Source organism: Sciurus vulgaris (genome assembly GCF_902686455.1).
Source record: "Sciurus vulgaris genome assembly, chromosome: 18".
Taxonomy (NCBI): Eukaryota; Metazoa; Chordata; class Mammalia; order Rodentia; family Sciuridae; genus Sciurus; species Sciurus vulgaris.
In genome coordinates this window covers 32,777,318-32,792,753 of record NC_136479.1, presented here as the reverse complement: position 1 = coordinate 32,792,753, position 15,436 = coordinate 32,777,318, and the positions used below count along the sequence as shown (strand labels likewise).

The 15,436-nt window shown below is 50.8% G+C and overlaps 1 protein-coding gene across 4 annotated transcripts; it reads left to right on the top strand.

Annotated features, from left to right (window-relative positions):
• Positions 1–1,490: 1,490 nt before the first annotated feature.
• Positions 1,491–15,357, top strand: PPP1R35 (protein phosphatase 1 regulatory subunit 35). 4 transcript variants are annotated; one of them, XM_079122053.1, is made up of 7 exons: positions 1,491–1,602; positions 6,217–6,300; positions 9,435–9,822; positions 13,268–13,705; positions 14,460–14,712; positions 14,794–14,930; positions 15,029–15,357. In XM_079122053.1, exons 4-7 carry the CDS (start codon positions 13,613–13,615, stop codon positions 15,200–15,202), a joined length of 657 nt encoding a protein of 218 aa, XP_078978179.1. In that variant the 5' UTR covers positions 1,491–1,602; positions 6,217–6,300; positions 9,435–9,822; positions 13,268–13,612; the 3' UTR covers positions 15,203–15,357. The 4 variants fall into 4 exon arrangements, with proteins under 4 accessions (XP_078978179.1, XP_078978178.1, XP_078978177.1 ...); XM_079122052.1 differs by lacking the exons at positions 1,491–1,602; positions 6,217–6,300; positions 9,435–9,822 and having other exon boundaries at positions 13,034–13,444; positions 13,584–13,705; XM_079122051.1 differs by lacking the exons at positions 1,491–1,602; positions 6,217–6,300; positions 9,435–9,822; positions 13,268–13,705 and adding an exon at positions 14,047–14,380 and having other exon boundaries at positions 14,794–14,916; positions 15,029–15,247.
• The last annotated feature ends 79 nt before the right edge of the window (positions 15,358–15,436 follow it).

Below are 15,436 nucleotides of genomic sequence, written 5' to 3'. Positions count from 1 at the left end.
ATTCTTCCATTTTGAAAGTTGTTCCTGCAGATTCTTCACCTGGTTTCTCTCACCCTCCTTCATATCTTCCTAACTATTGGGTGGAAAGAGCACCCTTGAGTTCCCTCTCAGCCCCCAATCCCTTGAGCTTTGTTTACTGCAGCACATACTTACCTCAGTACAGAGCCTGGCATGCAGTAAGTGCTCAATAAATGTTTGGAACATGGAACATTTCAATGGGTATTGAATACTTGATCCAGCTCTTTCCACCCAGTGAGTTCAGTATGGACTTCTGGACTCAGATCCCCTCCCTTTGAGACCCCACCCCGATCCTGGGTGTCCCCTTCCTCCAAAGAACTTTTGAGACCCAAGAGCCAGCAGGGTGATGTGAAAGCTCAGAGCTGTGAGGAAAGGTAGAGAACAGTGCTTTCCAGAAGGGCTGCTGACCCCCTGCCTCAAGCTCATAGCACAGAGGTGGCAGGTGGGGGGTGACAAAGGAAAAGCCCAGGTTGGGGTAGGCAGAGGTGGATAGAAGGAGGACCTGGTCACCTCCCACCTCAGCCCTGTCTAGGTAGAGTTGGTTATTTTCCTCACCCCATTTGTTTACTGCCCAGCTCTCCACCCCACCCACAGTGTGGCCTCATCTGTTTGTCCTTGTTCCCAAGTTTGGACTGCCACCCTAAGGCCTGTCTGGGCAGCAGACAGGTGCTTGAGGATTCTGTGCTGAATGCCTTCCCTTTCTCTCCTCCAGGACCTGGTGGGTAGCTTGCCTGCAGTGAGTGTACCTCTTTCTCCTGGGTTCTGGTTCTCTATCCTGGAAACTCCTACTGGAGCCAATCAGAGAAGTCAGGGGACCGTTCCTTCAACACGCGTTCCTTAAGGGGAGGAGGGGGAGCAAGTAGAAAGAGTCAGGACCACTTGAGATATTGGCTTCGCTGTCCCTTCTTCATGAGCTCTCTGGGCAGAGAACATAGGATCTAGCAGATCCTTGTGAACCTATGGCAGTGTAGGAGTGGGCTTCAAAATCCTGTCCTGCACCACCAGGCCTTACAGAATGCGTAGCTGACTTCTAGAGACATGAAAACTAGCAGTCACAGGAACTGGAGCCAAACCAACCTCTGGGCTCAGAAAGACCTGAGTTCAATTTTGCTCTTCCTGACTGTGCAACCTTGAATGAGTGAACTAACGTGTCTGAATCTGGCTTCCTTACATGGGAAATAGAGAATTTGTTTCATGCCATTGTGTGAAATGACAAGTGCTTTGCTCAGAAGTTGGTACCAGTATGAACTGGCCCACGAAGGAACAGGTTTTCTCCTAAATGTATTATTAAAGTGGATCTTAAACTGTGGTCCAGCAGCAGCAGCATTCCCTGGAGACCAGTGGAACTGCCAAGTCTCAGGCCCTGCACCCCTGATCTACTGAATTGAACCTCTGGGGCGAGGCCGTGCAATCTGTTTTAACAAGCCCTCTGACGTTTGCAAACCACTGCCACATTGAATGGGAATGTGGACTGTCAGGATTCTGAAGCCCAGGACAAATCTCAGCCCCACAGGAGCGTATTAAAAATATGGATTCCTGGCCTAAAAACCAGATGGGGCGTGGAAATCTACATTTTAACCAGAGGTGAGTTTGATAGGGGAGAAAGGGGCTGCCGCAGAAGCTGCCCTGGGGGATAGTCGTGGAAGACACCTTGGACCTTGAAGGCTAGGGTTTGGGGACTTGAGGGCGCCCCTTGCAGGAGCGGATATAAAGCTGGAGAAAGGAGAGGCGGGTCCTCTGACGCCCCTGGACTCATCCCAAAGTCAGGGAGGCAGAGGGAAGATGGGGTACAAAATGAACGGGGCTCGCACACGACTTGGACACCTGCCCAAGCCCCTGACGTCACCCCCTAGGTGGGCCTGTACACGCAGTCAGAAGGGGCGAGGCCGCTGGGGCGGAGTCTCTGAGGAGGAGAGACTCCGCCCTCGGTCTAGTTCGACCACTCTGGGAGCCTGCGGGTGAAGGTGAAGGGGCCCGGCCAGGGAGCGTCCCGCCCTGCGGGACCCGTGGGCCGAGCAGCCGGCAGGAGCGCCCGCAGGCCCCAGCGAGGGCGCCTAGACGACAGGTCACCTCGCAGTCCTGAGCGCCGAGTGGCACGGCGCTGAACGCCGCTTCCCTTCTGCCCCACCGCCCTCGGTCCCTGGCTGGGGAAGTTGGTTTCAGAGCGACAGAGAAAAGTGCAAGAAGGGGACCTTGTCTGGGAATAGGGAGGCAGCCCTGTGTGGGCCCTCCGAGTCCTCTGATCACGGATCCTGCAGCTCCTCCTCGCAGCCCAGAGACACTAGTCGATGGAGGAGCCCCTGCCCTGGACCCTTAAGCATATAAGGTCTTCTGAGCAGGAAAATGGGCCATTAGTAACCCTGGCTCTACGGAACAGTTAATTTCTGGTTAAAACAACTTCTTCACTAGCTAGTGGAACCTTGTCCCCTGGGTGGGCGCAGTTGTCCTCTGTCTCTTTCCCTCCCTCCTATGATCATCATCATTAGGGGACATACACCATCTCATTTAGACCTAAGGGCAGGTCATCAGGGTTGCATTTCCATTACTCTCATGTTCCAGATTTGTCCTCTGTGGCTCAGAGAGGTTCAGTAACTTTCCCAAAGCTGAACAGTGATATCAGACCGAACACAGGTCTGCTAGGCCCCAAATGCTTATCACTGACCCCTGCTTTCCCCACCTCCCTGTGGGTCTCTCCGTCCTTTTCTCTGTCTCACAGACCCCTACTCCTTCAGGCCTGCCCCTTATCACTGTGCAGATTGTGCGGGTACAACTTCAAGATGTAGTGCCATTAGGGCAATTTTCCATCAGATGACAGTCAAAGGTTTTGAAGAAGGAGCACATTTTCTTTTGGGTCACCCCACTGTCCATGCAGCCATCCTCCCACCCTTCTTCCTCCTCTCCCTGGTAGTCTGGGGTCCTGATTCTACAAGTACCTGACTTCTTACAGGGATCAAGGAGATCTTCATGAAGTCTGGCTCAGGGGCTCTGATTTCCTCTGGAGAGGTGATGGCCCTGTGATACCTTGTGACACACTTCCGTGGAGCCTGTACCTGTCAATGAGCATATGTTACCTGTATGTGTGTACACCGTTGTCTGCCATGCACAACCACCCCATCTCTATCCTTGTGCAGGTGGACAGAATGAACAATTTCCTGGTGGGATTCTTGGGGTGCACAGGAAGGCACAGGAACCAATATGGCCAGACCACACAGGAAATGGTGACACATTGGTCCTCCAGGCTGATACTACAAGGGCTGAGGGGAGACACCCTCTCGGTTGCAGAACTACAAGGGGTATCTTGCAGGTTTGGGGGAGGAAAGTGGATCTGGAAAAGATGAATCTGGTCTCTGAGCACAAGGCTCACTTGTGGATGGTTCCAGCATGAACTAGGGCCGAGGTGATACTGGCAGTGGGGTGGTAGAAGCTGGCCTGGGTTCAGGAGAGGAGGAGGATAGAGAACTGGTCTCCTGGAAGTGAAGCAGGGGAGGAGGAGTACCTGGGCTGGGATCCCTGGTCTGAGGGTGGAGAAAGAAGAGAAGTTGATGCCCTTGGGGAGCCCTAGCCTTTGTGCCCAATGCCCCAGCTTATCTCCAGCCATGACAGAGCTCTCTGGAATTCTGGGGCTCCCTGGCTTCTTCTGTGTCTCCATGTGTCCTGTCTTGCCTGTCCAGCCTCAGCCCCTCTCACAGGATGCTCCCAAAGCACAGAACTTCTGGAAGGGGCTCCGTCTGCCCTGTCCCTTCAGCACTTCCTGTGCGGATCTTTCTGCTTTTAGGATTGTTTTGTACTGCCATCGAGCAGCTGATTTCCAGCATCCTAGATCCTCAAACCTGCTGTTAGGGGCAGAGGGTACTGGGGATTAAACTCAGAGGCACTTGACCACTGAGCCACATCCCCAGCCTTATTTTGTATTTTATTTAGAGGCAGGGTCTCACTGAGTTGCTTAATGCCTTGCTTTTGCTGAGGCTGGCTTTGAACTCAAGATCCTCCTGCCTCAGCCTCCCAAGCCACTGGGATTACTGGTGTATGCCACCTCGCTCAGCTAAACCTGCTACTTTTAATCTGCATCGGAAAGCCTGCTGCCTCCTGCAGTGCCTGTTCAACCTGGCTGTGGGTGTCCTCTACCTATTCATCCTGATCTGCTCTGTTTGGGAAGATGCTGGTGTGGGCAGGAAGAGAAGCCACCTTGGCCATTGGGAGAGAGGATGCTGGAGTCCAGGCAGGACAGAAAAAGGGGGACTGGTGGAGGCAGGAGATGTGGGGGTGGTGGGGAGCAGCTCCTGGGTGGTGGCAAAGGACTGGTATGTGTGTGGTGGGGGGGTTGGTTCTCTAAACTCTCTGGGACAGAAGCCACTCGGATACTAGTGCAGCTTCCCTGCCCTCATCCAGAAGAGGGGACCGAAGCTCACAGAGGAGAGAGATGGTGTCAATGGCGTGGAATCAAGGCCTTTGACTTCTGCCCCAGACCCAGTCCTCTGTTGGATGCAAGTCGCTCCTACTTCTCTCTGTCCCAGGGAGCAGACTCTGATCTGAGACTGCTTGTACAAACAAGCAGTGTAGTGCTTCAGTCCCACCTCATCTACTTCAGTGAGGAGGCATTTTCCCCACAGTTCCTACTGTGACAGCCCTCCAGAACCAACCTCCCCTCAACTCCTTGCTTAGCCCTTTGTTTTCAGGATAACAGATCCTTCCCTGCTTCCCGCTAGCCTTTCCTCGGCCTGTGGCGCTCGCAGAAAATATACAGAGGGTAGCATTTTGGGGGTTTTCCCAGGTCAATGGACTGACAAGGCGCTTTTGTGGGAGGGGCCTGGGTTCTGATTCCTCGGGATCTGCTAGTAATCTGGGAGGTTTGTCTTTCCAAACTTGGTATCTAAGGCCTCGGTTTCTTGAGCCCACTTTCTGGTTGCCATGGTAACCCAACACTTGCCAATCATGACTGGTGACCAGCTGTGTGGCTACCCCCTATGTCTCGAGATGTTTGAGGCCACTGGCATGGCTGAACATAGACCTTCCCTGTCAATTTCTCCACTCCTTGGTACCTCCCCTAACCACCCCTGACCTCCGTGGGGCATGGCCCCCCCATCCCACTTCCCCACATTAGAGGGACCCTGCACAGTCACTCCTCCATGATCCTTGTGCCAGGTTTCTTCTTCGGGGCCTCCAACACAACACCTGTTTCAAGGGGCCCACCCTTTCTTCTCCTGCCCCTGCCAATTTCCCTTAGCAACTCTCTGGAGACTGAAGAGACCCTCTCAGGAGGAGGTAACCCTTCAAGCCAAATTCTTCCCTCTGTGGAGCTCAGGGCCCTGATTCGTGCCCCTCAGAGGCAGGGGCGTTGCCAAGGTGACGCTGAAGGAGACCCAGGGTGTTGTGAGCCTGAGATGCGCCCGGGCCTTCCCCCAGTTGTCTCAGTTTCCAGTGACTATTGTAACAAATTGCTCAATACTCCATGGAGCCTGCTGAATTCTAACTTGGGGATGGATGCTGGTCGGTCGGGACGAATGTTGCCAGGAAACAGGAGAAAGTCATGGTGAGTCAAGGTCAGGGCTGGGGGCCTCATCAGTGGGGTAGATCCAGAGGAAGGCAGGAGGGTCTGGAGGCAGCCACCCTGCTCAGACCCGAAGCCAAGATGGGCAGGGGCAGGGACAGGGCAGTCTCCCTTTGAGTCCCAGAGGGGAGAACAGTGAACTTCTCTTCTTCAGTCTCCTAATTCCTTTCAGGGTTTCCTTCAGGAAGACTTCCCAGCTCCAGGCCGAGCTGATCCATCCCTCTGGGGGCATTCATTCCCTACATGCTGCTTGGACTTTGCCTCGTTTTTCCTGTGGGCCCCTTTCTGGCCTGGATATTATAGCTCATGCTCAGCTCTGGGAGGGCAGACGTGGCCCCCCTCCAAGCCACCCACTCTTCTCCCAGGCCCTGGCAAATAGCAGGTGTCAGTAAGCCAGGGGCAAACATGTCATCTGCCCCATGGGGCTCTGAGTTCCTTAACAGGGGCCACATTTCCTGCCTAACTTGCTTTCTCTACTGTACAGGGTTGGGGTCTGGGGCGGGGGTTGGAAAGGGGTGTGTGCTGGACCCAAGAAAGCAGAATCCCAAGGTGGGAAGCTCCCGCGTTGGAGCCCCCCATTGGAGAGACTGGGAGTATTGAGCAATTTGTCCTCCAGCATCTATTTATTACATCCCACTCATCTACTGCAGAAACAATGAAATGGAGACCAGACAGGATGTCCCAGAGGACCTGCTGGAGGAAAGGAAAGCCAGAGAGAGTGTCCAAGGTGGGAGGTAAAAGCACATGCCTGTGGGCCCCATCGGCTCCTGAAAAGCAAAGATCTGACATTGTGAGGGCTTCAACTGGGCCCTGGTTACCACTTGAAGCAAATCTTTCTCCCCATTTTTCCGAGGAGAAAGGGAGGGCTTCTGGGGGAGAGTGAGGATCCCCAGGTCATGTGGTTGGTAGGCCCTGGAGCTGGGATTGAAATCCATGCCACGCCCCTGCACAAGGAGTCTGGCCCAGGACTGGGAGAAGCAGGGATGCAAGTGTCTTGGCCCTGCCCATTTCCACACTGAGCCCATCCCCAGGTGCAGAACGTCATTGCTGCATCTGCTCCTGCCACCCCGCCGCCCCCCACCCCTGGGTGCCTAGGAAGCCTCTGCAGAGTCAACCCTCTTGCCACAGGCCAGCCTGCCCAGTAGCTGGCAGCTGGAGTAGGAGAGAGGGCAGATGGAGACGGACTGCCTGATACTCCTGCCCAGGGCTCTTCAGAGGAGCTGGAGGGTCTCATTTTGTTATGTAAATTATCTAGCCCTCCAGTTTCATCTTCTGCCCTGACTGCCAGGCAGCTCAAGGCTAAAGTGTGGGCCACATTGCAGTAACTAATCTTGCCTTAAGTTTCTAGCATGGTTTTCTCCTTTTATACTTAAAAGTGAATATTAGCCGGGTTTGGTGGCACATGCCTGTAATCCCAGTCGTTCAGGAGGCTAAGGCAGGAAAATCTGTACTTCGAAGTCAGTCTCAGCAATTTAGCCAGGCCCTAAGCAATTCAGCGAGACTCTGTCTCAAAATAAAATATAAAAAAGGGCTGGGGATGTGGTTCAGTGGTTAAGGGCCCCTGAGTTCAATCCCTGGCACCAAAAAAAAAAAAAAAAAAAAAAAAAGAATGTGACACTGACATCACAGGAGTGCTGACAGGATTAAAGAAAAGACTTTGCATCTTTCGGAACCTACTGAATGTAAGGCATCTGCTTGAAACAAATTCCTCTAAGGTATTATCATTCCCATTTTGCAGATGAGGAAACAGAGGCATGAAGAGGTCAAGTAATTTGCTCAAACTGATACAGTGAGTAGGTCTAGGAAACAAGCCTCATGCTCCGGTGCTCTTTCTAAGATCTAAAAGATAATCTGGGAGAAAGCGTCCTCCAGGAATGACATTTCATGCAGCTGGGGCTGCTGTCACTATTGCAGGCTTGCAACACGCCTCCTCAACACGCCTCCTCCATTAAGTCCCCAATTGTAGCTCTCCTCTGAGGGTCATTTTGCTCCCCCAACTCCCCGTAAGCTTCTGGGGTTGTTCCTGTCATTAGGCTGAACCCAAAGAGCGGGCCAGTAGGGGACAGGCTCTGAGAACCGTGATGTGGATGCTCACAGCCATGAGTGCCGAATGGGCCCTGGGGGATTGAAGTGTAGGGCTTCTTGAACTTTCTGGGAGAGGCAGTATTGTTGAATGGAGAGAATTGGGCTTAGGACCTTTGGTCTGGTTATACATCCTGTGTCCCCTTCCTTATAGTGCATCCTTGGGTAGGGAGTCAGATAATTTCTCTAAACCTCATTTTCTTCATCTGTACAATAAGGAGATAATAAAAACTTTTTTCATGAGATGTGGTGAGTGTGTGTGTGCGCATGTGTGTATATGTGTGTGTGTGTGTGAATGTATGCATGTGTGTGTGTGTGCATGTCTGTATATGTGTATGTGTGTGTGCATGTCTGTATATGTGTGTGTGTGTGTGTGTGTGTATGTTACTGGAGATGAAACCCAGGACCTCACACATGCTAGGCATGTGCTCTATTACTGAGTTTCGGGCTTTTTTCATTTTGAGACAGGGTCTCACTAAGTTGCCCAGGTTGGCTTCAAATTTGCAATCCTCCTGCCTCAGCCTCCTGAGTAGCTGGGATTATAGTTGTACCACTATAGTTAAACCACTGCATCTGGCTCATTTGGTGAGTTCTAAGGGTTAAAATGCTTCACAGACTAAATATAAGGCCTCTTCACAAAGACCATGACCAGCTGACTCCCTAGGGATGGTCTCAAGAGCCTTCACCCCAGTGCCCCATTTCTTGGACTATGGGCTCACCTTTTATGCCTTTGACCCTGCCACCTTTCACGTGGCCTCTGCCTGCTTTATTATAGCTCCAGTGGTCTTTGACCAGTCTTTCCTTGGGCTCTTTTAGGCTCCAACCAATAGGTGTCAATTGCCTGGCACAGTGGCACATGCCTGTAATCCCAGCAACTCGGGAGGCTGAGGAAGGAGGATTGAAGGTTTGAGGACAGTCATAGCAACTTAGTTGCTGAGGCCCTCAGCAATTTAGTGAGAACCTGCTTCAAAATAAAATATAAGTAGGGCTGGGGATGTGAGTCCGTGGTAGAGAGTCTCTGGGTTCAATCCCCGATGCCCCCCCACCCCGCCCCTGGCCCAAAAAAAAACCCCACAAAACAAAAACTGGCATAGGTCAACCTATTCCCAATGTAAGCTCAGGCCACCCTCCAGTGCTCTAGGCCTTTCTGAGTCCTGCTCCATTGTATTCTTCCACCTGCGCCCCATCCTCAAAACCTGTTTTCTCTTTTCTTTTCTGGCTTTATCCAGTTTCCTTATTTTCCTTTTTCTCCACTCAACCAGACTGTAGACAACTTCTTCCAAATGAGACCCTGCCCCCTCCTTTCAACTCTCCCTCCCTCAAGCTGTGTCCCTGGAGACTCACACCTAACTGGCCTCACCTTTGGCCCTCCTCTTCCTTGTCTTGCAGTGAGAGGGGCTGGGTTGAGCTGCAGTGTGCTGGCCTGCCCTGCAGCTGCACCCCACTCCCTAGGTTCCTGTCTGTTCTTCTGGGTTGGGAGGAAGGAGTAGATGTAGGGGTGTGTGATGGCTTCAGCTGAGGCACCTGTGATTGGGTAGGATGGGAACAGGCACCCTGGGGCTGGATGTGTGTTTAGGGGTGGGCCACTCACAATGTGATGGGGACACACTTCCCTATGGAAGTGTCTCTGCCTTGGCTCTCCCCAGAGCCAGGAGCCAGTTTGAGTGGGAAACAGGAGATGAGCACCGCCCACAGGAGTTGGCAAAGGGTGTCTTTGACCTGTCTTGGCCCTACTGGGGGCACCTTCCTGAATCCTTGTTCTTCCCACCCCTCCCCCACCCCACAGGTCTTCTCATCTGCCCTTTGCATCAGCCCCCCCATGATCACTGCATGCTGGAGGCCTCCACATCCAGGGCAGGGCCTCTGACCCTGTCTCCTGTTCCATCTAGCCCACCCAATGTCTGGTCCAGCAGGAAGCCCAGGATGACCCCGAATTACCCCTGCTAGCACCCAGACTCACCTTCTCCAAACCTGCATCCAGTTTTGGGATTGTCTTCCAGCAATCTCGGGTGACCTAAGGGAACATCTCTATCTGGTGAACTTTAACCCAAGATAACCTAAAAGTCTTAAGTAGGACTTCCTTCTGAGGAATCCTCTCTTTCCCTCTTACCTCTCCCTACCAGCTCCTGGATGGTGGAATCTCCTCAGACTGTAGAGTAGAGAAGGGTTTTTTGGTGAGAGCTTGGGCAGGGCTACTTCTCTTGGGGTCAGAGAAACTTTTTTCTCTTCTTTTTCACTGTGTGTGTGTAACAGTTCCTGGGACACCTGGGATATATTTATCATTTTCTCTCTCTCATTCTTTTTTCTTTTCTTTTTCTGGGTGCTGGGGATTGAACGCAAGGCCTCCTATATGCTGGGCAAGTGCTCTACCCATTGAGCTATAATAAATCAACTAAATTAAATTTCTCTGTCAATCCACTCTTTCCCAACCTCTCCTCACCCTCTCTGGTTCCTCCCTTTTATACCTTCAGTCAGGACTTGGTTCAATTTGGATGTAACTGGACTCCATCTTTCAGAAGAGGGTGCAGCTCTATAATGACACCATAAGGAAACTCTGAACTTAGGGATGGAGGACTTCTTTATCACCTCTCAGTATCCTCTTAAAGTTTTCTGTTTGTTTGCTTTTGTTGTTGTACCGGAGGTCAAACCCAGGCTTGCTCCACCTCTGAGCTATATAGTTTTTAAATTTTTATTTTGAGACAATGTCTCACTAAGTTGCCAAGGCTGGCCTTGAACTTGGGTTCCTCCTGCCTCAGGCTTCCCAGTTGCTGGGATTAACAGATGTGTGCCACCTTGCCTGGCTTATATTAGTTCCTTAAAGTCATGTGTGAAGCTGGATATGATGGCACATGCCTGTAATCCCTGTAATGTGGGAAGCTGAAGCAGGAGGATTCCCAAGTTTGATGCCAGCCTCTGTAATTTAGGATGACCCACAGCAATCTAGCAAGACCCTGTCTCAAAATAAAAGATAAATAAATAAAGTAAAATAAACTGCCCACTCCTGGAAGCCTACAATACATAGCTTCAGAAGATGAAAAGTTTGTTTTCATCTGTATCGGAGCCTGAGTCAAGAGGCAAGGTAGTGACGAGATTTTTATTGTTTTGGTACTGGGGACTGAACTACATCCCCAGTCACCTTTTTGACACACGGCCTTGCTAAGTTGCTTAGGATTTTGCCATGTTGCTGCGGCTGGTCTCAAACCTTGGATCCTCTTGCCCTACCTCCCTAGTCTCTGGGACTATAGGCATGAGTCACCATACCCAGTTAGTGACTAGATTTTTAGGGCTGAGGAATTGAGTTACTGTGTTCATGGCTGAGGGGTCCTGTAAGGTACAATATTCATTCACACAGTCAGGCCTGAGGGATGGTTTCCAATTTCAGCTCTAACACTTCCTGTGTGGCACAGCTGCCTCAGTCTCCTTTTAAATTTTATTATTTTTTATTTTAAATTTTCTTCATGCAGTGCTAGGGATAGAACCCAGGGCCTTGAGCATACTAGACAAATGCTCTACCACCAAGCTCTATTCCTGGTCCAATCTCATTTTGAAAATGCAAAGCAAAAGAAAAACTCTTTAGTCATAGAAATGTTAGAATATACACAAAAGTAGAGAAAATATTATAATAAAACCCTTTGGCCGGGCATGTAGCACACACCTGTAATCCTAGCTATTTGGGAGGTTAAGGCAAGAGAATCACAAGTTTGAGGCCAACCTGAGCAACCTAGTGAGACCCTGTCTAAAAATAATTTTTTTTTTTTTTTTTTTGCAGTGCTGGGGATCAAACTCAGGGCCTTGTGCATGCAAGGCAAGAACTCTACCGACTGAGCTATCTCCCCAGCCCTAAAAATAAAATCTTAAAAAGGGCTGGGGATGTAGCTTAGTGGTAGAGCACTTGCTTAGCATGTGGGAAGCCTGGGATTTAATCCTCAGTCCTGATATAACAAAATAATCCCTGCAAACGAAAACACACAAAAGAAATGCCTTGTATCCATCAGCCAGCTTCAGCAATGAACATTTGGCTAATCTGTTTTTATTTATATATCTTCGAGCATTGTTGTTCTCAACTCCAACTTAATTTTTAACAAAAATTGTTGGTTCACGTGTAATTGTTAAGAAATAATAAAGATTCCTTGTATGCTTTCCCCACTTTTCCTAATGGTAGTTTATTTTTTATTTTTATTTTTTTGGTGTTTGGGATTGAACCCAGGGCTTCACAGTTGCTGGGCAAATGCTCTGCCACTGCCAAACCCAATGGTAAAATCTTGGAAATACTACATAATCACAATCAGAACACTGACATCCATACAATCCACCAATCTTATTTACATTTCCCAGTTTATTTGTGTGTATTTGTATATGAAGGTCTGTACTTTATCCACCCATGTTCCACATCCAAAGACAATGAACATCCCCACACCACGTGATCCCTGGTGTTGCCCTCCTGCCACCACAACTACCTCCTGCCAGCACCACGTCCACTTAATCACTAATATCTGGCAACCACTAAATATTTTCTACTTCCAAACTTTCATCATTTCTAAAATGCAGTATGAATGGAATCAGACAGTCACTTATGTGATTGGCAATTTTCATGTCAATAATTTGTTCCCTATTTTTGCTGATTATTTTTCCATTGTATGAATGTACAACAGAAACACAGTTTAACCCTTTATTTTCTGAAGGACATTTGGGTAGTTTCTGGTTATTATGAATAAAACTATGAACATCTGTGCACAGATTTTCAAATGCCCAGGTATATGAAATTCAGACCACATGTTGGGGGCCAGGAGTGCTCACTGAATCTGTCATTATAAGGGCTTTTAAATAGACAGAATTGGGATATAGATTTAAAATTAAGGTAAAATATACCATGAATTCATACAGATACTTCTTATCCAAATTCAAGACCACACAAATTTTGAGTAATATCATTCACTGATTTTTGCATCTCCTACACCAAAATTCCAGTTTTAATAATATGGACACTATTGCTTTATCCTACATATTTTCACATCTTCCCAACAAGAGTACTAAAACTGATTTAAGATTTTATGGCAATTAAAAAAATGTCAGTTATTTTTGTTCTCTAGGTAGATGTGGATGTACAAATTAGTTTTTTGTTTGTTTTTTGTTTTGGTCATGCTAGCGATTAAAATCAGGTTGCATGAACAATCTGTTACTGAGCCATATTTTCAGTCTCCAAATTACTGTTTACAAAACTCATTTCAAAAGAGTTCCCATCTAAGTAGTTATATCACCAAACCAGATAGACATTTAACTTTCAATTTTTAGAGACTTATTTTTCAAATAATAAGAATAATGTAAAATATATTATTACCAAATTCAAATACATTAAACAAAGTATATTCAGAGACATGTAGGCTCTTCGCCCTTCATTCTGGTCTTTCCATCCCCAGGTCACTATTTAAGTAATTTATACTTCCACTGTTCGCTTATATTTAGACTGTCCTATTCCCTTTAACAATCGAGTAAACCTTATTCCTGACTTCAACAAGAAAGACTTTAGTTTCCCCATTGAGATCCTCCTTTAAAAATCTTTTCTATATTTTATTTTGTAAAATGTGGGCTATGCTATCCCTTCGATTCGATTTTCTACAGCATTTCCTGGGAAGATAAAGTAAACGATGTGAAACTCAACGTGCCTACTGACAGATCATCAATCAGCCTTGTCCGGGATAGCCTCAAGAGTCCTGTGTCCAACCTGATACACTTTACACAAGAATAAACGGAGACTCACAGAATTGAGGGGATCTGACCAAAGGAACGTCGGAGCAGGTGGGCGCTCCAACCTCCCGCAGTGCAGCGGTCTTCCCAGCCTGGACGAGTTTGGGGCCGGGTTAAATACGAAAATTTAAAAAAAGGAAAAAGTGTACCGAGCATACAGATATCTAGTGTATACCAATCAATATTTCAGGTAACCCTCGAGGGAAGCCAAGCCACGACATGCTGCAGAATGCGCGAGCGCCTGGCGGGAGCCTGGGCTGGGGTCCACCAGAGCCTCGCCTGGTCCCAGGAAGCGTGGGTCGGAGTTCCGAGGTGACGGAACCGCGGGACGCGGTGGAGGCCCCGAATGGGGACGTCTCGATGCGTGGACACTGGGCGGTTTAAGTTAAGGTTGCCCCTCCTGGCATCCCAGAGAGAGGACGGACACGCTCGGGACCACAGCACAAGCCAGGAGAAGATCCGGAGAGCTAGGATCGCCAAGCCCACGTTGTCCCGAGTGGTCGCGGGGAACCCCATCGGGCTTCCAGGTCTGGGGCTCTAACACCACCGGCTCTGGGAGGCGGGGCCAGGTTCTCGGACGGAAGTCCGCCGCGAGACTGGGGGCGGAGCAAGGGAACTGACACTGTAGGAGCGCCAATAGGCGGGGCGGGGGTGTTGTCCCCGCCCCTGTGGGTAAGAGCTAACGGTTTCCTGCGGCGGCGTCCGTAAGGGGCGGGGGAGCGGAGGAGGAGGCGGCGATCCTGGTGCAACCCCAAGATGAGGGGCTGCGGGGAGTCAGAGCTGAAGTTCGTAGAAGGGGAAGAGGCCGTGGAGGCCCCGGGGCCACCCCCGGAACCACGCGTCCAGGAACCCCGAGCTCCAATGCCTGAGCCCGGCCTGGATCTGAGTCTGAGCCCGCGGCCCGAGAGCCCCGAGCCGCGGAACTGCAGTCCGGGGCGGCGGAAGGGGCGGGCGGACCGGCGGGGCGGGGCTCGGAGGGGGCGGCAGGTGAGCTGGGGGAAGGTTTGGCCCCCGTTCCGCCGACGGCCTGGCGCGCGTCTCTTCACTGTGCCGCTCTCTGCTCCAGGTCCGTTTCCACCTGGCACCGTCCTCCCCGGTCCGTCCCGAATCGCTGCCCGCGGCCGCTGCACCTAGCGACAAGCCCGCGGCGCCGCAGGAGCTGGAGGCGCCCGCGCTGCAGAGTAGCTTGGCCCTGAGCCTCGAGCTGCAGGCCGCGCGGTCCGCATCCGTGGGCCAGTTTGATGCCACGAAGGCCGTGGAAGAGCAGCTGAGAAAGTCTTTCCAGATCCGCTGCGCCTTGGAGGACAGTGTGGCCGAGGGTGAGCGGGGCGAGCGACCGGCCGGGCGCGGGAGTCAAGAGTGAGGAGCGCCACTCACCCCTACCCCCTCTGCGCTATCAGGGCTGAACGTGCCGCGCTCCAAGCGGCTCTTCCGGGACCTGGTGAGCCTGCAGGTGCCGGAGGAACAGGTTCTCAACGCCGCGCTGAGGGAGAAATTGGCGCTTCTGCCGCCGCAGGCCCGAGGTCCGCCCCCGAAGGTGAAGGGACTAGGGCTTGGACTTCCCTTGTGTCCCCTGCCCTCGCGGACTCTCCTTCCTCCCAGTGTGTAACCTTGCTTTGGTCCCCAACTCAATAGGAGCCACCAGGGCCCGGGCCAGACATGACCATCCTGTGCGACCCGGCCACACTATTTTATGAATCTCCGCACCTGGCCCTGGACGGACTGCCTCCTCTACGACTTCAGGCCCGACCCCGCCCTTCAGAGGACACCTTCCTCATGCATCGGACACTGCGGCGGTGGGAAGCTTAGACCCCAAAGATCCCTGGATTTATATTTTTCTGTTAAAAACTTTTTCAGAATAAAATGGTTCTGCTAACAAATGGGACTCTTTGGGAGCCAGAATGGGACTAAAACACCTCCAGGGGTTTGTCCACTTAGGCAGCATGTTGGAAGCTGAGAGTTTTTGGTCTTCTTTGGGAACTTGTAAAATAAGCGCAAAATTTCCTTTTCAGTGATTAGATCCCCATCCCGTCTACCTCTCCT